At 32.0% G+C, this 26,164-nt stretch overlaps 1 protein-coding gene across 2 annotated transcripts; it reads right to left on the bottom strand.

Moving 5' to 3' along the window:
- Nucleotides 1–1,007: 1,007 nt before the first annotated feature.
- On the bottom strand, nucleotides 1,008–17,244 carry LOC123566329 (5-hydroxytryptamine receptor 5A-like). Of its 2 annotated transcripts, none has more exons than XM_045360306.2 (2): nucleotides 17,174–17,243; nucleotides 1,008–4,183 (listed from the first exon to the last, which is right to left on the bottom strand). In XM_045360306.2, the coding sequence occupies exon 2, from the start codon at nucleotides 4,181–4,183 to the stop codon at nucleotides 2,984–2,986; it is 1,200 nt and encodes a 399-aa protein (XP_045216241.2). In that variant the 5' UTR covers nucleotides 17,174–17,243; the 3' UTR covers nucleotides 1,008–2,983. The 2 variants fall into 2 exon arrangements, with proteins under 2 accessions (XP_045216241.2, XP_045216240.2); XM_045360305.2 differs by having other exon boundaries at nucleotides 1,009–4,183; nucleotides 16,995–17,244.
- Nucleotides 17,245–26,164: the final 8,920 nt, after the last annotated feature.

Consider the following 26,164-nt stretch of genomic DNA (forward strand, 5'->3'; position numbering starts at 1 on the left):
CATACAGCAGTTCGAACTGAAAAAATGTACACACGTGCTTACCGACTATGACGATGAGCCTAATCACTGCCAGATAAAAACGAAGCAGAAAGTATTGTAAATATCAGAATAAATAAATGTCGCTTCACACGTATTAATTCTTAACAGGATATAATTATAAAATATAATGCAATACAAATGTTCATAACTATAAGGAACTTTTAACTCGATATAAATCCGAAGGTCATAAAACTGCAAAATGTTTGACGAAACAATCACCATAGATAATTACCTAAAATTATTTTACTTCAGAAATAATAATTCTTGCACACCGGACTGGCGTTTCCGGTGATTTTACCCATGCCGGCAAAACCCATCTGGCACCCCCCATGCCAGATGACTCTCGTGCTGTTAATGACAACTTGTGATTCATGCACTGATAATATATTGTTTATGTAAAAATAAGAAAAATGCAGGTACATTGATAGTTTCTCTTCGTAGTTTCTCTTATAGTATATTTCTCGATTCAAAATACGTTAGTTTACCGTAAGAACATAACGTTACGCTACAGACGATAAAACTGAAATGGAACTTTGTTATTGTGCGTAACGCAAAACGTCATGACGTCACTTCTGCTTACCGACGTTAATTTTCCGCGCTCTACTATAAGAAAGAGTGCTACAAAGAAAGAATTTCTACCTGTTATTTGTAAAATACGTTATGCAAGAAAAATAATCTGCTAGAATAAAATACTAACATGCATATGATATGCAAGAAAAATATCAGTCATGTGTTTACGAATCGGATGGAAATATCCGTCCCTCGGCCACCTGCGCATGGGTGGTAATTCGGCAAGCCTCATTACCGCTCAAAGCGCAGGTGCCCTCGGGACGAATATTTCTATCCGTTAACACATGATAGATATTATTAATCTGTTCCTATATTTATCAATTAATAAAATATGGGCAGGAGTTTTGGATGCGTAATAATTAAATCATGAGTGCGCATCCGAACGACTGCTAATATTTTATTAACTGATAAAACTATTGGAACATATTTATTATTTCGATTCTAACAACACAAACAATTCGTATTTTACAGTACTACATTTTCTGCGTAATACGTCATTCGGATCATATGCAGTTACAATTTAACCCCATGGTTAGAAAGTGTTGCATAGCCAATGGAACGTACAGATATTTGTTCCTTTTTTAACAGAATTTTGAGAAGTATTTATAAACTAGTTATCTAACAGCTCGCAAATCATTTATAAACAGAATAATCACATTAGGATAGTTGACCCTGTGATACGAGTTACAAGTTTAACTTTAATATGGCGTCACATCATTATGACGCCATACTTTATGTCATACATTTACGACGTCACCGCTGAATCATAATTGAGCTAGTTGAATTCACCCATAGAGCTCAAAACGTATTTTATGGCCCTACATATAAGTCAGTATGACTTTTTATCATAATTACGTTTTTGAAATGTTTGTTTTCAACCGTTTGGTCCTGAAATAATTCTTATGTAATGGAACAAAAGTAGAATCTCTTATGTCACAATCATAGGGGGCGATATGTACCAGCAAACCATATTTTATCGTAGATTCATGTATAGGCGATTTCGCTATATGTTTATATAGCAATTGCTGTGGATCTTGTTAGAATAGTATTTTAAACAGTTGTTTGAAATAAGCTTTGATAAAAATATCAAAAGGCAGTAACATTATGTAGAAAATACTGATGACAGATCTGTCTTCTGGTCTGTTTCGTCGTGCCCTTTCACGTGTTTCTCATAATGCTCTGTTTACTACGAAGTACTCTTACGGTTTGCCTTTTTTGTATCATTTTTATCAGTTTATAAAAGGATTTTTGTGTGTTTTACATATCATACCTTCTAATGCCATTGCGTGTGTCAAGGATTCACCTGGCGGGGATTATATTTACACTGTCATATTCTTTTTGAACATGTGGGGGTAAGGATGAGGTTAAGTGCGCACTATAAACTAGTTTAAGCTCCCCAGTGGTGAGTTTAACAATATTTGTTAGTTACACAAACAGAATCATATCATATGGCGGCTTTCTAGCTTTGGTAAGGTAAAGGCTCAAGTTATCTCTCAGAATATAATTTCAGGCCCAGGCTGGTAGCTGGGTAGAGTCACTAACCTTTCAATAGCAAAATATTTGGTTTCCTCACTACGGTGCGGGGCAGTTGTACTTAACCACTCGGTTGCGGAGGCCCGTAACTCTAAATATCCGCTTCATCGATAAAGTATTATCTTCAAATTATTGTTAGATTTAATTAAAACATGTACTAGCATTAGCTCAGGCAATACGAAAATAACGGAAGAGTTCTTTCCCTTTAAAGACCGGATCAAAGAGATAAAATCGTTAATTGACACTATTCTTAATGATACAACCATATTAGCTCAATATATATTGTGGAAAATGCCCCTGTATATTGTTAAATCCTGTAGATTATATTTCTCCATTGCAATCTCCAAGGTATAACATTTTCTGATGGCAATATACTCAGCTTCTTCGCTGCTGAATTACTGATTTTATGGAGTTAAACTTCGGGAGTTATAGCATAGTACCATATCTGCAGTAAAAAACTGTTGTAGAAAATCATAAGGCTTATATTTGTTCATTAGTCGTACATTCAACAATAAGTAATTGGTTTTGTTACAACTACTTTAATATCAGACTATCACAGATAATGAAGAAGGAACAGGTAATAAAGTATTTTTTACACATTTTCTCATATCTTTACTTTACTGTATATCCTTTGTCCTCACAAATATAACACGTTTTGTCAATTTGAATAAACCCGCCACTTTATTTGACATTAAAAGAACTACTTTCAACTCCTATTCAACACAGACGCCTATATTGTCATTCATTGTCAAAGACAAATGTTTATTTCGACGAAAGTGTAAAGCATCGTACACTTTTTGACGGTATAATCCACATCCGCAAAATAATTTTGTAACATGTTCTACAGGAATGTCTCCTCACTGTGAGAACTCTCTGCTGAATCAACATGTGTCGTTTTTGTACAATCCTTGCGCAAACCAGCTCTAAGTTTGCGGTTTATGAACCAAAATACTGGAACTACCCCAGCACTGGAGGCTCCAACCCAGGTCACAATCTGATTGAGACCTATTGACGGAATGCATGATTGAGAATTGCAGAATGACAACAGAAAACTTATACACTGGAATGGGAACCACATTACTGCAAACATTGTATTAACAACACAAAGAGCAACTAGATCGTCTCTATTCTCTTTGGTTTCCATTGTACTTGTACTTGGTAAAGACTGCCGAGTAAAATCACTTCTTTCACAATCGACGTCGTTTTGTTGGTTCTGATAGTTTTTCAAAGACATGCGTGTGCTTTCTAATGTCCCCGGTGTGGTAGAGGATAACTTGATCTTTAACAGAAGAAGTTTAAACGTAAGTGCTATTATACCAGTCAATGGTATGAAAAATGTTATTAATGGACACAGTATTGCCGATTCTTTGCTGATCAGAACGATGCATTCACCGGGTCCATTCTCATATGGAATTGTGCCAGATGTCCATATTGGAATAACCACTATAACAGCTACGAACCATGGCAAACAAATGATAGCTGTTTTCAGTGTTTTCTGAAATATCCATGAATAAAGTCTCGGATGCATTATCGACATCAGTCTGTCTATATTCAAAAGTATGATAATGGTGATAGAAGAGAATGGCAGCAAGATGTCGCTTATGACGTATATCTTACACAATAACTGCCCTAAATTCCACTCTTGCTTTATGTGGTAAATGGTGAGCGGAAGGACAAACACACTAATCAGTAGATTAGAAACTGAAAGGTTCACTATCTGATTGTAATACCCAACATGTCGAGTTTCTTTGTTGCGCATACATGCTAAGATAACGAGAATATTGATAAGGAATGTCCAGATAGAAAGGAATGTGGCAAATGTCGAAGTATGTTGATGAATACTACTGAGAAATTCCTCATGAATTTCAGCAGTTAAATAGTTATAATCGTCATATATTTTTTCCGAACCAGATCCATTTTGTATTGTGCGGTCGTAATCTAAATGCTGACCACTTTCTATTTTGTCTTTGCGAAATGTTCCGTTTTCATTCTGCTGTTTCCAACTATTCGTAGATTTATTATACATTTTAAGCTCCATCATCTGAAACGATAGATAAAATCATTCTCATGCAGCGCTTTTCTTCTATTATATTAAAAAATAAGGTTGTTGTAAGAAAGAAAACATGAAAAATGAAATATGAAAATATTTAATAAAATTTGAATATACGATTGATATGTTGGATCTTAAGTAATTTTAATTTTAATTTTAAACAATATAACTGAATTGTGATTTGTGGTTAAAAGTATTTGCAGACAGATTAATAAAGCACGGTTTATTGGAGACTTTACAATACTCTCCTCTTGGTTTCTTTCGCCTAATATTTATGTACTACTGAATCTCTATTGAAAATTATAGAGTAATTGTCTGTGAAAATAACGGAATTATTATGTCACCTTAACTACTGATCGGACAGAACAATAGAAACAAATTAGTTATTGTTAGATATATAGAGAGATCTATGAGGCTTAAAGACAGTAGTATTAACAAATCTTGTACCAATTACATACTAGCAAACACGCATACATTATTGTTTAATCGAAGCGATCAGAAAAAAAAAGACATTGTGACATCTAGTAATCAGCCATTATTTAATGAGAATAAAAAATACTGTCATCTCAGCACAGCAAGAATATCATATTAGGCATTAATCGTAGACGCCTACTTATGTATCAAGAATACATTTCAAAATCCTTGTGTGTCAAGTAAGTTTCACTACCATGTAAATACTTTGTAGGGAATCGATCCTCTTTGGGACGAAAATTAGAATCGATCTCTCACTTAACAGTATCACGAACCTTGCAAATAAAAAGTTCTGGATTGGAACTCGGATATTAGTCCTCGCGTGTCTCGACGTTTTCAAAATTTGATTTTAAATCCGCTTTCTCTATCGAATTTGTTTTCTCGTTATTTATTTTATAAATCACAGTTATTTCAATGTATTTTGTCTTTTACGGAATGATTGGGGTTATTACTGGAAGTTTACATTCGATGCATGTCTTATGCGGCACTGTTAACCCTTTACTCCATAGATACGCTTTTTACCACCTCTATCCATTCCCTGATAGATACCCTTTTTACCACCTCTACCCATTCCCTGATAGATATACGCTTTTTACCACCTTCAAGTTTAAAAGCAAATTATGATTAAAGTACAACATCAAGAAATCCAACAAAAGCATTTTTGAAAAATTTAAACCATGTAAAAATATATCTGTCAAAAAAAATACCTGGTTTATATTTGATTTTTATTGGTAATTTAAATCTGAAATGAGGTAGTGAATTTATGGAAAATTACTGTATTGAAAGTTTCATCTTGAGCTAAGATTAGCCTGATCAAGGTCATTTTATTTTTACAAATTATGAATTTGTGTAGGCTGTTGTACTTATTTTTTTCTAAATTATGAATTTGTGTTGGCTAAAAATAGTACTGTATTTTTTTAGGTTTCCCCAATATCCAGGTGATTTAGAAAGCAAAACTTTTGTTTCTTCAATTGATTTATATAAATAAATTGTGCACTTTATAATTGATTAAAATGATAACTATTGCAAATACATTTTGATCTGATTTTCCCTGAAGACAAATTTTATAGTTAATTACTTGTTGCACTATGGAATTTACTGAAGTGTGTCTGTTTATTACCTATCAGTGTGAGGTATGGTTGATTGGGGTGATCTGTGGATAATTGGAGTGTGCTATGGATAATTGTAGGCAACTTTGAAGTCAATCCAATCAAGAAAATTTACTGACAAGTGTTTTTATAAGCTGATAAAATTTCTTTTGATCAATTATTGTTATAAAAACATTATGTAACTAATTAAGAAGGCTGGGGAGAACTTTACAAACCTGAGGGTGTCAAATATGCAAATTAATCATAAAAATTACATGACTGTGAAATTTTTTTTAAAAAGCTGATTATAATTTGCATGGGTAAATAAAATGGGAGATTAAAAAGTAATATATATTCCAAAAAAAAAAAAAAAAAAGAAAAAAGAATTACATAAAAAGTACTGTCATAAATAATAATAAAAAGAAAACAGAAATAAAAGTCAGCACTAATAAATGTGTTTTTCTTTCTTTTTTATTATTTTCAAAAAGCCCCTGACTTGATAAATCCATGAAGAAATCCCACTTTAGCCAGTCTCTATCTTAAATTAAATAAAATAAGTTTATTTACACCAGAAATATTTTCAAAATAATATTTAATATGTAAAATGCAGAAATAAGTAAGTTCCATCAATAGACAAGTAGCTAAATTATTATAATATAGTAAACTGATAGGTGTAAAAGCCTTATATGTCAAGAAATATTTATCACACTTTTATGTAAAATATACCATTAGAAAGGAAATCTAATTTTGAAAAAACTTTATGTTGATTACTAAGTGTTTAAAACAAATATTTAATATAGTAATATTTAATTGAATAACACAGGTATAAATTTTGCATTTTCCCCCAATATCCTGTATGGAGATAGTGTACTGGTTATAAGTTAAGCTGTATGGATATGATAAGGCTAATTAGTCAAAATGTATATGGAGTAAAGGGTTAAAAAAGTGACAAGTACTTGCAATATTATGAATATCGTTTGTTGCATGTACCAGGGCTTTTGTAATTTTATGATAACGCAAATACGAGCTGCTAGAGTTTTAGTATAACTGTGCATTGTGAATCCAAAGTTGTATTTTCATTTAGCGGACAGAAGTTTATTTGTAAACAGAAAATCTGGCTAAATTTTCTCCTATATTCCCTTTTATTTTGGCTTAATTCAAATTAGATCTATGCTATGTACAAGCATTTGTTTTTAAACGATAAAACGATAATATCAACTAATTTCCTGGAAAAGTAATAAGATATTAGATATATATAAATTATTACTACATAAAATACGTTATATATATCACGTAGACAATTTATCATGCTGTTAACAAAAGCGTTTTTGTTAAGGTATTTCATGTCTATTCACGATATTTTAGGCGCTGTTGCAATATGAAATTAGCAGCCCCGTTGAGCTTATTAAAACGCTGACTTATTCGCCTCATTCATAAACAAAGTTGTAGTTAATACAGAACAGAACAGAACAGAACAGATATTTTATTATAGACTTGTACGGAGTACATCGTCTCAACACATAAATACAAGAATATAACATCACGTAAATGAAATACATACAATGAATAGACAATTAGACAAAAAGAGTTAAACAGCTTGGTACAACAATTTACATATAGGAGGTTAGACAGTTAAACAACGTTATTAATTATGGAATTTCTTACAGTAAGAGCTTCTTTTACAAACAATGATAATTTCACAAGAATATTTTTATCAGTTGATCTTAACAATTGTAAATACTTATAAACAGACGGACGGATGGAGTGTAAGTTACATGTATATTTTCTTCTTATTAATAGCATGTTCACAGGAAGGATGGATCCTTATCTATCGGATGATTTATCAAATATTCCCCCATTGTGTATATAAATGTACTCACTTTTTAAATATCAACAAACCTACACTTTTCTGTATCATTTTAATCTCATGTTTTCTTTCACCGCGTGAATGAACTAATATATAGTGCAGCAACATATCAAAATAAATCAACAATGATATAAAATAGATCTCGTACTTAAACACACAACACACGCCAAATATTAGCATAACGTATGCTGAAAGTTATTGAATTGATGAACAGTTATTAATAACAAAACTCACTGAATGTTATACAAGACATATCACAGCAGTCTTCAATTGTCGACATTATATAATATCATTATTTTTTTTATCCACTGAAAAATGGGCTGCAATATTTTGCAATGATGACTGGGCTATGTTTACAAACATTTGCAAAACTTTGGTAATTTCAGACGCTGTTTGAAGCCCAAACAATTCAAAGAAAGTAGGTGCGGCCAGCGCTTGTCATGTGAAAGAACTTAACAACATAAACCAACCGCTTTGCATTCTTGTCATTCTCTCCAAACATCTTATATTGTCTTTTGTTCATATTTATTACTATTTTTTTCAATTTGCATTCATTGAATATTATTGATATATTGCGAATTACCATGAAGGCATTTTAATTCACCTATATATTATGCTTATTGTGTTATTTAGTGCTCTGCGGACAAGAATGCACGTAAAATATTACAGTATATTTATCTAAATGATCTTTAGAGCGTTCACATGCGAGAGGTATGGAACGTAACAGTTTCCTGAATTTAGTTTTCAAATGATTTATCTATCTATCTATCTATCTATCTATCTATCAAAGAACCCTCAACAGAATACGATAAACTACATTAAAATTTTAATAGCTTTCAGAAAATGTTTAACGATATTATTTATATTCAAATGCGATCAAAGGTTTACGTACACAACAATAACGTTATTCTATCTCTCAGACAATTTAAATGTCTCCGACCGTTAAAATGAAATATCTATAACTATTTTCATTCAATATAACTTCAACTATCATTAAATTACTGTGAAATAATCAATTTTCTTGAGGGACTAATTTTCGTGGATTTCTTGGTTGCGTCAATCCACGAAATTAAGTCTCAACGAACAAATAAATTTTCCATTGCTTTTATCTTCAAAAGATGTAATCCACGAATTCATATCCCCACGAAATAGCCGTTTTGGTCAAAACCACGAAAATTCATGCCCACGAAAATAACAACAATTCTCGCTTATTTCTGAAATTATCCGTACACGATTACATTTCATGCAACAATGTTACATATACCAGACATGGCATATTTGGAAAATGTAGGGTACGGATCCGGAATAGCGACACAGTTTATATAACACAAACGCTTTGTACCTTTTCTTTACTCATTTTCAAGATCCCTTCTTTTAATAAAGGATTCCTATTTTTCACGATGATGAAACACATCCTGATATCTTATCAAAATCTATTAAATTTTACTCATCACCTTGCATTAAACAAGCTTCAAAATGCCATTTTTTCATCAACCGCTAAAAATGATAATAGCTTAATATTTTCTAAAGAATTCGTCATGTAATATACTCCCCAACCCCACTCAAACACACTCAAAGGTAAACATTTTAGAGTTAAACTTAAATGTTAACAGTGATGTTACATCTGTTTGCCAGTCGAAGTGCACTAGAGAAGAATTGTGACCTTATGCACACTCCTTTTGTGACATCCATGCATTGTGCTATTTTCACATAGAAACCATAAACATCCAATGTCAAAGCGATTACCAATTTCACCGCTTTATCTTTTTTATTTAACGTATTTCTAACAGTTTAGAGAGGAAAATTGTTTCTACAAATGTGTATAATTAGGGTCGATTCTTAGATACTCTGACAAAAAGGGTCCTAATCATCATGTTTATATTAGAAAATAATTCTATTTAATTGCTTTATGTTTCAGAAGTTTTCTTTTATTTTCACTTAACATCCTTTTATTTGATTTTTAGCTAAGTATGGCGGAGAAAATACGAATAATTTTAAGGTTCATGATGTCAAAAGATGTTACTGTAACCTTGCTGCAAAACAGTTGTAAATAACCTCACCCTGTCCGACACTTTCCTTATTTTTTGTTTTTGCCGGCAGACACATATGAAATTGTACTGGATTAGGACTTGTTTAAATCTGCATACCATTCAATCGACCTTGAATCGACTAATTTGCACGAGAAAGAAGGCTAAAATTGACAAATATATGTTTTTGTGACCACCGTATTTTATTTCACACTAGGGAATGATGAACTGCAAACAGTATGTTTTACTGAATTATTTTCCAATTTTAAATGTGCTTTTACTTTTATCTAATTATGGTCATAGCCTTTTTGCAAAAGTCCTACAACAATCACCATGTCCTCGGCCGGTCCGTCAGTCCGTTTAGCGCTGTCTGACCGTTTCCAGGTAAATTGTCATTTTCGGGCCATAACTTTGAAACTATTTTAAGGATTCTGTTAAATTTTCATACTGTGAAAGAAGCATTTTAGAGTTAATTTTATATGAAAAAAGCGATGATACATCTGCACACAGATCTGTGAATATCCCATGCACTGTGCTATTTTCGCATAGATACAGTTAACATCCAATGTCAAAGAGATAACCATTTTTTTTTATTCAACGTCTTTTCAACAATTTAAAGAGAAAAACAGTTTCTACAAATGTGTATAATTACAGTCGATTCCTAGATACTCTGACAAAAATGTCCTATTCATCAAGTTTACAATAGAAAACATCTCCATTTAATTGCTTTCTGTTTCAGTAGTTAATCTTTTTATTTTCAGTTTTTAACTAGACTTGCAATGCTTTAACGGACATCCTTTTATTTCATCTTTTAAATTAGCTAAATATGCCTGAGAAAATACGAATGATTTTAAGGATCATGATGTCAAAAGTTGTTACTGTAAACTTGCTGCAAAACAGTTGTCAATAACCTCACCCTATCCGATGTGTTCCTTATTTTTTGTTTCGCCCGGCAGACATATATGAAAAGGTACTGCATTAAATCCGCATACTATTCCATCGACCTTGAATCGACTAATTTGCGCATCTATGTTTTTTGTGAACACTGCATTTCACACTAGAAAAGGATGAAATGCAAGCAATATGTTTTACTGAGTTATTTTTTAATTTTAATTGTGATCTAATTATGGTAATCGCCTTTTGGCCAAACCCTACAACAATCACCCTGTTCAGCTGTCCGTCTGTTTCCAAGTAAAGTTTCATTTTCGGATCATAACTTTAAAACTAAAGATTCTGTTAAATTTCTATCCAGGTGCCCGCCCGTGATGACAAAATGTCTGGAGGAGCACCTGGTGTCTTCCTCCCCTGAAAAAAATATTGAAAAGTCGCCCTATGACCTATAATAGTGTCAGTGTGACTTCAACATCAACAAAATATAATAAATAAATAAAAAATAAATGAATAAAATAATGTTTTTATCTCCTTGTAAGAAACTGTCAATTTTCTGTTTCGCGACGTATATAAAGACAATAAGACAGCTAAAAGTTCAAACTATAGTTTTGTAACGAAATGATAATATTCCATTTGGATGCCGCTTGTATAACATCTTTGAGGCAGTACCGAACGTTTTTCTCCTATATTCGCCTTTATTCAGACTTAATTCAAATTAGACCTATGCTATATTCAAGTGTTTGTTTTTTAAACGTTAAAATCAACTAATTTCCTGGAAAAGTAATAAGTTACAAAGTTCTCATATATATTATTGCTAAATAAATTACGGTATATATATATCACGTAGACAATCTATCATTCTGTTAAAAAAAGCGTTTTTGTTCAGCTATTTTCATGTTTATTCACGATATTTTAGAAACTGTTGGAATATGAAATCAGCAGCCCCGCTGAGCTTATTAAAGCGCTGACTTCCCTTTATTCACTTTATTCATAGACAAAGCTGTAGTAAACAGCATGTTCACAGGAAGGATGAATCCTTATCTATCTGATAATAAATCAAATACTCTCCCGTTGTTTATATAAATGTACTCACTTTTTAAATATCAACAAGCTTACACTTTTCTGTATCATTTTAATCTCATTTTTTTCATTTACCGCGTGAATGTACTGATACACAGTGCAGTAACATCAAAATAAATCTAAATTGGTACAAAACAGATCTCGTACTTAAACACACTTACGCTATATATACAATGTATTAGCATAACGTATGTTTAAAGTCATTGAATTGATGAACAGTTATTAGTAACAAATCTCACTGAATGTCATACAAAACATATCACAGCAGTCTTCAATTGTCGATATTATATTATATTATATCATTATTATTCTTTTTTATCCACTGAAAAATAGGTTTAAATATTGTACAATGATGATTTGGAAATGTGTACAAATATTTACAAAACTGGCGTTATTTCAGACGCTGTTTAGGGTCCAAACAATTCAAAGAAAGTGTGTGCGGCCAGCGCTTGTCATATGACAGAATTTACAACACAAACTAACCAGTTTGCACTCTCCTCATTCTATCCATTCTATTGACATTTGTTCGCATATATTTCTGTCTTTTTTATAATTTGCGTGCATTATTTCTTAAATGATCTATTGCAAATTACCATGAATACATTTTAATAAACCTATTTTTTTTTTATTTTTTTTTTGGTTGGATTTAACGTCGCACCGACACATTATAGGTCATATGGCGACTTCCAGCTTTGATGGTGGAGGAAGACCCCAGGTGCCCCTCCGTGCATTATTTCATCACGAGCGGGCACCTGGGTAGAACCACCGACCTTCCGTAAGCCAGCTGGATGGCTTCCTCACATGAAGAATTCAACGCCCCGAGTGAGGCTCGAACCGACATCGATGAGGGGCAAGTGATTTGAAGTCAGCGACCTTAACCACTCGGCCACGGAGGCCCCCTTAATAAACCTATGTATTATGGTTATTTTTTATTTAGTGCTCTGTGAACAAGAATGTGCGTAAATCTTATAGTATATTTATCCACAAGTACGGAACGTAACAGATTCCTCAATTTAGTTTTCAAATGATTTATTTATCTATCAAGGAAGTTTCAGCAGAACACGATAAACCACATTAAATACGTATTTGATGTCAAAATTTTAATAACTTTCAGAAAATGTTTTACGATATTATTTATATTCAAATGCGATCAAAGGTTTACGTACACAACAATAACGTTATTCTATCTTCCAGACAATTCAATTGTCTTCGACCGTTTATATGAAATATCTATATTCAATTTCATTCCAATATAACTTCAACTACCATTAAATTACCCACTAAAATAAAGATAATTCTCGCTAAGTTCTGAAATGATCTGTACATGGTTACATTTCATGCATTTATGTGACATATACCAGACATGGCATATTTGTAAAATGTAGGGTACGGATTAGAAATAGCGACGCAGTCTATATAACGCAAACGCTTTGTACATTTTCTTTCTTCATTTTCAAGACCCATAAGTAAAGGTTTCCTATTTTTCACAATAACGAAACACTTTGTTATATCTTGTCAAAATATATTATATTTTACGGATCACCTTGCATTAAACAAGCTACAGAATGATATGTTTTCTTTTCATCAACCGCTTTAAAATGATAAGAGCTTAATATTTTCTAAAGAATCAGTCATGTAATATACTCTCCAACCCCACTCAAAGGTAAAACATTTTAGTGCAAAATTTAAATGTTCACAGTGATGTTACATCTGTGTGCCAAACAAATTACACTATAGAAGAATTGTGACATTATGCACACTCAATATTACGCACTAGATTTGTGAATCCATGCACTGTGCTATTTTCGCATAGAAACAATTAACAACCAATGTCAAAGAGATTACCAATATCATCGCATTATCTTTTTTTTTATTAACGTCTTTTCAACAATTGTAATGTGTATAATAAGAGTCGATTCTTAGATACTTAGATGAAAATATGTCCGGAGGAGCACCTGGTGTCTTCCTCCCCCGAAAAAAGTACTGGAAAGTCGCCCTATGACCTATAATTGTGTCAGTGTGACTTTAACATCAACCAAACAAAAAAGATATTAATAAAAGAATGTTTCTATCTTCTTGTAAGAAACTCATTTTTTTTGGTTTCGTGACGTATATAAAGACAATAAGTCAGCTAAAAGTTCAAAGTAAAGTATTGTATAACATCTTTGAGGCAATACCGAACGTTTTTCTTCTATATTCCCCCTTTTTTAGGCTTGATTCAAATAAGATTTATGCTATGTACATGTATTTGTTTTAAACGTTAATATCAACTAATTTCATGGAAAGCAATAAGTTACAAAGTTCTCATATATATTTTTAATATTGCTAAATAAATTACGGTATATATATCACGTAGACAATTTATCATGCTGTTAAAAAAATCCGATTGTGTTAAGCTATTTTCATTTCTAATCATGATATTTTAAGCGCTGTTGGAATTAGCAGCCCTGCTGAGCATATTATAGCGCTGAGATTTCCCTTATTCATTATATTCATGAACAAATGTGTAGTTAATAGCTTGTTCACAGGAAGTATGAATCCTTATTTACCTGATAGTAGATCTAATACTCTCCTATTGTTTATATAAATGTACTCACTTTTTAGATATCATCAAGCCTACACTTTTCTATAGTTTAATCTCATGTTTTCATTCACCGCGTATGAATTAACTAATATATAGTGCAACAACTTATCAAAATAAATAAATATTGATATAAAACAGATCTCGTACTTACACACACGCCAAATATTAGCATAAGGTGTGTAGAAAGTTATTAAATTGATAAACAGTTATTAATAACACAATTTCACTTAAGGTCATACAAGACATATCACAGCAGTCTTCAATTGTCGATAGTATATAATATAATTATTATTACTTTTATCCACTGAAAAACAGGTTAAAATATTTTGCAATGGTGATTGGGCTATGTGTACAAATATTTGCATATCTGGCGTAATTCGGGACGCTGTTAGGAGTCCACACAATTCAAAGAAAGTGTGCGGCCAGCGCCTGTCATGTGAAAGAACTTACAACAAAAACTAACCAGTTTGCATACCTGGCATCCCCCCTACCCCAAGCGTCTTATTTTGAAATTTGTTCACATTTATTTTTATTTATTTTTTATTTGCATGCATTAAATTTCAATGATATATTGCGAATTGCCATGAAGACATTTTAATTCACCTTCATATTATGGTTATTTTTATTTAGACAAAAGTACACTGCGAATAAGAATTATGTAAATATAATAGCTTATTTATCTATATGATTTTTACAGTGAATGATTTCACATGCGAGAAGTACGGAACATAACACTTTCCTCAATTTAGTTTTCCAATGCTTTTCTTTTCTATCAAAGAAGCTTAAACAGTATACGATAAATCAAATTAAATACGCACGCACTGTCAAAATTTTAATAACTTTTAGACAATGTTTTACGATATCATTTGTATTCGAATGCGATCAAAGGTTTATGTACATAAATATAACGCTATTCTATCTTCCAGACAATTAAAATGTCTTCGACCGTCAAAATGAAATATCTGTATTCTCTAATTTCATTCAAATATAACTTCAACTATCATTTAATTACCTACCAAAATAACAATAATTCTCGCTAACTTCTGATGTTATATCTTATCAAAATATATTATTTTTTTACGCATCACCTTGCATTCAACAAGCTTTAAAATTACATTTGTTTTATCAACTGCTTAAAAATGATAATAGCTCTATACTTTCAAAAGAATCCGTTATGTAATATACTCCCCAACCCCACACAAAGGTAAACATTTTAAGAGTAAGACTTAAATGTCAACAGTGAAGTTACATCTGTGCGCCAATCAAAGTTCACCGTAGAAGAATTGTGACCTTATACACACTCTTATTTACGCACTAGATTTGTGACATCCATGCACTGTGCTATTTTCGCAAACTTTAAGATACAGTTAACACCCAATGTCAAAGAGATTACCAGTTTCACCGCTTTATCGTTTTCCAACAATTTAGAGAGGAAATTTTTTTCTACATAATTATGTGTATAATTAGAGTTGTTTCTTAGATACTCTGGCAAAAAACGTCCGAATCATCATGTTACATTAGAAAATGACTCCATTTAATTGCCTTCTTTTTTCAGGAGTTATTTTTATCTTCATTTTATAACAGAACTTAAAAACTTGTAAAGAATTCATGAACATACTTTTATTTGATCTTCAACTTAATTTGTAGGAGAAAATACAAATGAATTTTAGGATAATGGTGACAAAAGATGTTACTGTAACGTTGCTGCAAAACAGTTGTAAATAAGCTCACCCTTTCCGACATTTTTCTTATTCTTTTTTTTTTGCCCGACAGACACATATGAAATGGTACTGCATTAAATCTGCATACCATTCCATCAATTTTGAATCGACCAATTTGCAAAAGAATGAAGGTTAAAACTAACAAATCTAATCTATGTTTTTATGAATTCCGTGTTTCACAATAGAAAAGGATAAAATGAAAACAATATGTTTCATTGAGCTTTCTTTTCTATTTTTAATTGTGATCTTTTTATGGCCCTCACCTTTTTACCAAAGCCTTCAATAATTACCCTGAGCTCGGTCGGTCCTTCAGTCCGTCCAGCTATCTGTCTATTTCTAGACACATTTTTTTGTTCGGGCCAATTCCTTGAAATCTTTTTAAGGACTTTGTCAAACTGTGACAGAAGTATTGCCAAACAGTTAAGTATACAAGAACCATAATTATACCTTGCTATTTTTCATAATCTCCCTTTTATTTAAATTTAATTTTCCTTGATGTAACGTTATAATTAAAGTAAACGAACCATAAGTCAATATTGTTTACCTCTAGAATTGTCTTCCGTTAACAACTATGCAATTTTATTTCTCCGCAAATTTAAATAGATGCAGTTGAAGCAATTCCGAGATTTCAAAGTTGATTGTATTAAGTATTAAACTCTAAGTATACGCTTGATGCAAATACTGATATGGTAGATTGATGAAATACAGAGGTGTCTTTTAGCGAAGATATTGCAAATAGCATACCTGTGGAAATGCAACAGTGAAACAGACAATGGAGTTGTGTACAAAAAATCTCTTCAATATGAATTAATACCAATTTGAAAATATCTTTAGTTTGACAAGTTTTTATACATCATATGAAGACATTGTTTTACCACAGTTACACAATTTACTCCATCTGTTGACACGCTCTCACAGATATTACAAAACCTACTTTTCTTTTTTTTGTTTTTAAGTCACTCCTTGATAATTAGGTCTTATGGCGCATTTGAATTTTATTCAGCTGACTAAACAGATAAATCTTCTAAACTAAATAGTCATAGAAAAAATTAGTTAAATTTATCTAAACTCACCTATAACGTCTGTCCAAAATCACCAGCTAATGTGTTACAAAATACGTTTGTGCATAATTTCAATAACGTTTTTCTTACATTTGTTACTTTTTAATTTTGAAAACAAATAAAAACAATTAGCCAAAAACTGTTTTCAAATCCAAAAAATAGTATTCCAAAAGATAAATACGAGTCCACACCCTACAACAAATCTGTCATTTTCATCTTCTTATTTTAATAAACTGCTCTTGCATGCATGTGTTCTCACTAACGTTTCTCCTGTATAATAATAGACACGCCAGCAACAGATGCTAATAACGAGAATATTGGAAACAAGAGCGTTCAGCATTTATGTTCGGCGGACGAGAAGATTCTCTGATATAACGAACAACCTTGACTCGTCACAATCTTTAAAATTGCCAATGACAGTCTCTTCTTATACTTAAAATGTTAAATTACTTCTATTCAGAGTTATAACATGATTAAGTCCTTTCACTCTGAATGATGATACAGCCAGACATTCAACAGAGCATTTTACAGAATTGAAAGTTCATTTACTGAAATGAAAATATAATGGAATAAACTCATTAGACTAGCTGACACTGTGTCATAAATTGACATACGGGCCTTAATTTATCTGTAGTGTAAATGCAGGTATTGCATCATCTTTTTGTAAATTTTTGAGTTATTGAGGTAAATGTCAGATTTCACGCATAAAATACCTCTCATGTTTTTCTGTATTTCATAACTTAAATTTCCATGTAAATTTCATTAAATTCTGTTCAGTAATAAGAAAGTTGATATTTTATAAACTTCAGTAATTTATGTTTTTATCCCCAAAACCACTATAATGGGCCTCAAATTGTCAATTTAAATTCGCGCCAAAGTAGTTAGATTCCCCGGCTATATCGTGAATCCCGTGAAAATAGAAATAGTAAGAGTCCACGGCTTAGCCGTGAATCCCATGAAATTTAGTATTTGGCGGGACATTATCCTTTAAATAGACTGGACTAGATATGCCTTGCGCACACCACCTTACGACTTTATAGACGAATCTATATCTGAATTATTTTCTTGCTAGAAATTTATGCTCGATCGAGGTAAGAAATTCATTTGTTAGATTTTTGTATGATTTTTGCATTACGATTTTTATTTGATAAATTTTTGTTCATTCTACAGAATTCTGTAATATTTACTTTTTGGCACATGATTTTGGCTAGTTTCGGTATGTCAGGATGATTTATTAAATTTTTCAGACTTTTGTAAATTATTTAGAAAGAGGAGTCTAATCGTTTCGTTTATATAAGATGTTAGATTTATACTGAAATTTGTAACATGATATTTGTAAAGCACTGTTTCAAAAACTTATGTCAAACATTTTGTTAATTATGGAACGCCATTACTGCATTGTATTGTTATGTATAAATCTATATGGCAAGTCTAGTACTGTGTATGTAATATATTATTGTAATTTGTAATTGTGTGCCAGTCTATAGCACATCTAATAAATGTCCGTTGTAGTGTATGGCATTAGATATTATATGGATGCCAACTATCATATAACGTTTGATTTACATTGAATTTTGTTAATTTGTAGTTGTAAATAATAGCTGCAGTTTATCATGTCCGTATCTATAATGTTTCATCATAAACTTTTCATATCTTTTTCATACTTTAACTTTAGTCTTTTAAGTAAGTAATCTTTGTAATATGGAAGTAATAAGTGACGTATTTTAATCATGTGACGTATGAACTTAGTAGCACATATGTTTTGTATAAGTAGCACGTATTATTTATGGGAGCCTACGGAGGTATGGTGTACCCAAAGGAGCAGTTTTATGCCCTGACTTATTTGTTTTGCTATGGTGCTTACCATATGTTATATATTTTAGCTTCTTCCGCCAGACGATTTTACCTGGTGATGTCATAACCCGGAAGTACAATGCCCGAGGTTCACTTGTCTTCACTCGCCTGGATGTGATATTCCCAGCGCAGAGCTTTCGTCCCATGGTTGTGCCGTAAACCGCAAAGACGATGATTTTTGTTATCCTCTGAAGTCAGCTCAGGGATGCAATCACCTACCACCATAGGGAGCCAACACGGAATCAACGTATTCACGGTTTAAAGGGACTGGATTTTGAGCTACGTTTTGTTTGTGCTACTTAAAGTTCGCAATTAAATTAAAGACCTGTGTCACGTCAGATTAGAATGGACTATAAGAACTTTTGTATCTAGAGATACTGAACTTTCTTTTTTTTTCTTATAATCAGTTTTTTTTTCTTCATATCATCTATTCATTGTAAATAATCATCTTATGTAAATAAATTTATAAATATTGTAAAGGGTGTTGATTTGTTCTGATGGTTACTGTCGCCGGTACGGCCTTTCCTGTCACGCACTGTTCGAAAAACCCAAACCCATTTTACCTAAACAGATGACCGTGTTTCTTCATTAAATGTGTTACAAATAGACAAAGAAGACAAAAATATTTTAAATATCATTTCATTTTTAGTGTATATGAATCAGTTTTGCTGAAGTTTTCAGATATACAGGTAAGATGAAAAAGTATTTATTTTTTCATTTTTGGCTTTCATGAAACAGTTCTTATTTTACACTGCAGGAAACATTTTTCTCTGTTGGTACATTTTTTAGTCAGATGTAGATATAAAATGAGATTATGTTTTATAACGTTGATACCAACATTCGATGATAATGGGTTCGATCCCCGGCCGCGTCATACCAAAGACATGAAAAGTGGTACCAATAGCTCCCTTTTTTGGCGCTCAGCATAAAAAGGGAAACTGGTCTCTTCTCTCATACCCTCGTGGCAATGGATCCCATCAGGAATTAGGTGTCGAGAGTGATTAATATAAGTTGTAGAACACCCTTCACATTCAACCTAAAATAAATTATATATAATAACAAAGATAATGAGGAGTTACTGAATTTATAGATGAAAACCGAATTATCTTTTGGCAGCGATATTTGCAAATGTCAGTAAAGGTTTTCGTATCGTCCATAATACATGTGCTACATTACACCAGTACTACACCGTAACATTGTAACGACGCCATTTGTTTTGTTATAGCCTGCCAAAAAGTCATTAGTATCATCTATGAGTTTGCCATTTATACTCACTAATTTTATATTGTATTAGGAATAAGCGAATTTAATATTGATATCGGTATCCGTAAACATATATAAGAAAATCATCCCTCATGTATACGAAAATATTTGTTTGTTTTAATTCATACAATAACTTAAAACACTGGTGGTAATTTCCATAAAAACAAACAGCAAAAACAGAAAACAAAACACAAATAAACAAACAAAAGATAAAAATGCATTGCAAAAAAAAGCAAAAAAAAAAAAAACACCAACAAAACAAAACAACAAAAAAGCAAAAAAAAAAAAAAAAAAAAAAAAAAAAAAAAAAAAGAAGCAAAAACAAAAAAACACGAGACTCAAAGGCTTATATTTGATGAAATTTGAAATAAACATTTTAGTATAAATTATTTGCTACACAACGTCGCAGACAAAACAGGTATATAATTATATTTTTATTTATTAATGAAAAGCAATCTTCGGAATGCAAAATATATCGATGCCCAATGAATATTTCCAGGTACATTTTACAATATATTCATCTTGCCGCTATGAAGCAATTTAGTTGTAGTCACACAAAAACATATGGTTTGACAAAAAGAAATATTTTAGCTAAAGTAACACGGAAAACAAATTGATGTACATAAAAATAAATAAAAGCACCAGGAATTTAAAATTGAATTTCAGAAAAAAAGGAATTAATTCTGATATTCATAATGTTCCCATAATAGTGGCAAATATCTCCCTAATACTGCAAACTAACGCCAGAGAAGCGTAGACAGAGATATTATATACTTTGCATGCGAAAACGAAGGTATGCCACTATGAACGTGGCGATAACGTTACTTGTGAAGTACCTCCGCCCGCGTTGTTGCGGCTACTTTCAATTAAAAGAGATTATTGAGAAATAAGGTCAAATAAAATTAAGCTATTTAATCAAAGTGGTCTTGTTATTTTCTATATTAAATACCAGACTAAAATACTGTCTACAAAGAGTGCACATGTACAATATTATTTGCATGTCATACAAATAGCAATAAAAAACTTTTTTGTTTACATATTACAAGTATCGAGTAAATTCTTTGTTTAAAAGAATTGTTTGAAATGTTAGAAATTACACTACAACGTTTTGTGTTTGTTTCACTCAAGATAACTATATACTTTCTTTGTGCTCTCAAAGAATATTAAATACGACACCTGACTTAAATACTGCTTTTAAGAATAGTACAGGAATACTCGCAGGCCATATATATGGTAATGAACAACAGACCGAGTCACAGTCCAATCGAACGAATAGACTACCTTACAACATGATTTAACGGTCTGATGTGTTGGAAATTCCTTTATATAATTTCTGCCTATTTGCGATTTTACTATTATGTCCAAAGCACATAAGAAAATTAAAGGCACACATTTATTTTAAAACTAATTATAACATCAAAAGAAAGCAAGCATCCCAAAACCTTTCTTAAAATCTCTATGTTCGATGCATACATAAAGAGAATATAAGTTATTCAAGAAAACAGTGTGTTATTTTTTTATTTTTTTTACTATTATTTTTTTTTTGTTTAACGTCACATCGACACAGTCATAGGTCATATGGCAACGTTCAAGCTTTCCATTGTGGAGGAAGACCCCAGGTGTCCCCTCTAGGCAAAATTTTATCACGGGCGGGGACCTTGGTAGAACCAACGCGTTCCGTTATCCAGCTAGGTTCTCATATGACGAGTTCTAGGCCAAAAGTGATGCTCACACCCACATTGGTGAGCGGCAATTGATCTGAGGTTAGTGACCTTAACTTCTCGGCAATTTAGGCCCCGAGAAAATCAACACTGATCTATCCTGTAGTTAAAATGTTGTTACAACGTCTAGTATTGTTACTGATTCTCGTATTCAAAGTAAATTTTTATTCTGTTACTGCTTTTTAATACACAGAGACATTTTGTAGTTGCATAATATTTCTGGATACAGAGGGCAACAACCCTGAGGCTCATAGACCAGAATAGATTACAAACAAACTATTAAATAACATAAAACCTAACCTCTAGTTTCTAGTGAAAATATCAAATAAACGATAAAATGGCAAACTATCTTTTTTTTTGTTCTTATGAAGAATGTCTCCAAGGAGTACTTGAATTATTTATCATGCAATAAGTGTCTTATGATAGTGTAGTGGAGGTTTGTCGTGTAACACCCGAAGGACCGTATTATTGTTTCCTTGTGAAATTACATCGCTCTGACGCCAAATGAATTACATCTTTTTTGTCTAAGCCTACTGTAGTAACACTCATGTGAATGGTGTTTAATTCGCTGTAGGAGATAAAGTTGAATTATCTTAGAAAAACTAATTTACAAGATTGTTTTCACTCGCATATTATTTGTAGCAGACGAGAGGTAATTTCTGTGAGACTTACAGCAGTCAAGAAACTGTCATAAAATTTTGACATCTACGTGACACTAGTATCTAAAACAAAAAAGCAACAACAATAAAAACGTCTTATCAATTTAGTGCGAAAATTACACAGCGTTAATCAGTTTCAGCAAAATTATATGTAATTTTACACGAAACACAATGAAAATTGAAGTGGTTTCAAAATGACAGTGATATAGTATAAACAAATTTAATAGATACCTTGCCTTAAGTCCATTTAACGATGTGGTATACATTTTCAGGAGGGTAAATCCCTAGCAATTCATTTGAATTTATTGTACTTCATGTAATTCCATCTTTAGCTGCTAAAATATCGGATGTTTGCTCCGGGTTTTGAAGTAAATGATTCTCTAGGAATATTACATCATTTTTCCCAGTTTCATTTAGTTTCAAAGGTCTTATTTCTAAGGAAAGATTTATATTCGTTATATTTTCATTTATCTAAATAACTTCCTCAGCTTAAATACTTATAGCACCCTACCAGATCTTTATATGGAAAGGTAAAAGTAAAAGGTTAAGGTAGGCATTATTTAACGTCGCATATAATAAACAGGCGACATGAGCTACACAAACTACAAAACGGCAAAATAGATAACTAGATATCCAATAAAAGAGAAAAATCATTGGTGCTAGCAATTATTATTCTTATGAATCTTTTCGAAATGCAGTGAAAATGCTGATACTGTACTCCTAACATATGTGAGTGTCAAAGCCTTCGAGTATTTTAAAGTTAGATGCATAGGTTGAGCTGTTTGTTTCCATGGTAACATTAATTCAGTACACAGTATCAAATTTTCTGCTATTGAAATTAGGACAATTTAAGCACGTATATGAATACCAAATGTTTATGAAACTACTTATTATACTGCCCAATTTATTTGAAAATAACCGTGATTATTAATATTGCACCCACCTATCATCTAAATAAAATCCGTCAACAATAGTGTCTTACAATCCGCTTGCAATTTCCATAGCAGTATTTAAAGGGTCATAATGACTTTGTTTATGTGGCTACCACCATATTTGTTATGACCATAGAATATATAAATTTTTTGTTAAATCTTACATTCGGTAATTGCTTCCTCATATATCTGCCAAAGGTTTAAATATCTGATTGGCCAAGAATGATGTTTTATTTAACCCATTGTTTTAAGTTTTCTGTCTTTATTACTCTGCCCGTATAAAATCCCGGTCACTATTGAAAGAAGTGTTTTGATAACCATGCCATTATATGAACTCTCTATCTGGACGGCTGTTTTATCTGTTATCAATAAAAAAAGCCTTAGATATCTTTCCAGATGAAAAAATACTGTTCATTATTGAAAAACAAAAGGTGCGTAACAGAATATTTTAGATTTCAGAAAATAACAGCTGTTTAAAACCAGCTAATAAATCGATAAATATTACGTAATAGTAAGAATAAAGCTACATGTATTAGGTTTCCCGATTACTGACACATTACTTTATGACGCCTATAACATCATATTGGCGCAATAATGTTTTGTAGCTTTCTTGCGGTAATTTAGCCATTATCTGAGCCGTTTTTACCATCTAGAATCAAATCGGAGACAGGTTAATGCAAATGTCTAGAAGAATGAATAATCAAACACATTTGGTTTGTCGTAAATTCAACATCTGCTTCTGCTTGGACATGAGCACACTGAAAGTTTATGGCATACTAACTTTAAATGTCTTTCTCATATTTGAAACAAATCTTGTTTTGTAATCTAAACTTTTCCTTAACCATATCTTCTTATCAAAGCATCAAAGTACACACAGGGAATCCAGATTTCGCGTAGATTTCATGAGTTTCTTTTAATAGCTATAAGCTTACCTGTTTTTAATTATATAGCCAACTAAAATGTATTGGCCCGTGTCTTTAAATGCTCATAAATCGCTAAATACTCCTTAAGGTCTTAACATTGTTGCTTTTTATGTTATTATTCTGAATCATTTTATGCGAAAACCTATGTTTTGTCAAAATAAAGAAAAACTGTACCGATACCACTTTAACTCCTGGCAATATGTGTGCTACACGTATGATGGCTACTAGTCATTATTCTAGGTTTTCCGGATAAATAACGTTACGCCGTCATTTCCAGGCAATCAGACATCCAGTATTACCTTAATACAATTATAATATGTTCACTTGGGGGTGAAGTCATATTTTATAAGTTACTATTAATATTCAACAGTGTAAGCTAGGTCAAAATATTAGGTTTCTTTGTTTGTAGCTTTAATAAGAAAATGTAATGTTAGTCTTTTGATTACGGCTTTGCTTTTGTATCGCTTCAAGGTGCATGTTTGTAGTAATCATTAAATACATACAAAAGAATAACTGAGAAAATGACAATAGAACTGACACCGTATGAAAAGTTCAAATCAATTTTATTTATCAAAATACTACAGTCAAGTACAATGTACTACCAAATCATTCCCCATAATTTGCAAATCGCTAACTACGGTAAAATCATAAATTATATTTCGTAGATTGTGTGCCTGTATCAATCCACGACATTTAATGCAAACGAATCAGTTTGTGTTTGTGCGTGCGTGCGTTCGTTCGTAAACGTATCAGTGTGTGTCTGTGTGTGTGTGTGTGTACGTGCGCGTGCGTGCGCATTTGTGCGTGTGTGTGCGTATAGGGATCGAATCCACAACCTCCCGCGCTCGAATTTGCTTCACAATCTGATGTACCGCTGTACAAAACAAACTGCCTTATATTCATTACAAGAGAAACATATTGTTATATATTATTTTAAGATAAGATTAATGTATATTTTGGTAAAAAAAAATATTTGAGCTTATCTGTTAAAATTACAAATAAATTAGATACATAACGTCCTTCCCTTCTTTCCTTCTTGAGTACATTTAGTAAACTGGACTCAACATATGTTCCAATAACCTAATTCGGCTTATACAAAAATACTGCATGTACTCACAAAAAAATGTAAAACCCTGATTGCGTTATTGAACCTTGCTATTTTTCTATACATTTATCTTTGGTTTTATATATAATAACAAGTTCAGCATAGCTGTAAGAAAAGTTTATTCTTTTAGAGGTCTTGTGTATACACAACGCTCCTGATGTTTACGTAAATGATCAGTATTTACATAACGTAATAATACATTTATGAAAAAATCCTGTTAAACGAAATAGCAAGTTATTATTCATTAGAAATAATCTTTCATTGACACGTTATAACGTTTGTTCTAAAAGTGTTAACGATGACGTCACAAATATTTGGCACAAAAACCAGATAGTAACTAGCTACAGTTGTTATCCTTGTGTCTAGTACGCAAAAGTAATCTATTGCAATACATTAAAATGTTAACATCTGACAAACATTACAATCGTTACACAAATAGTTTGGACATAGCACAGAAAATAGTGGTTGTGTCAGGAACTGGCACGTGGAATAATTATCTTTGCTTCATTTGAAAATTCGGGCACAGTGGTGTTGTGGAATATTTGAAAAGCACTTTTCTGCGTGCTAGTTCATTTACATTAATACAACTTGATGTTGTGGACTCATGAATACAGCGGCAAAGACACTTTTTATAGGTGCCACGCCAACCTATGCACGTACATATAGATTTAGAACTGTCGTCGATTAACCTTTACCATGCTAATGCCATTTATAATTCGAAGAGG

This window comes from Mercenaria mercenaria, chromosome 8 (assembly GCF_021730395.1).
Source record: "Mercenaria mercenaria strain notata chromosome 8, MADL_Memer_1, whole genome shotgun sequence".
NCBI lineage: Eukaryota > Metazoa > Mollusca > Bivalvia > Venerida > Veneridae > Mercenaria > Mercenaria mercenaria.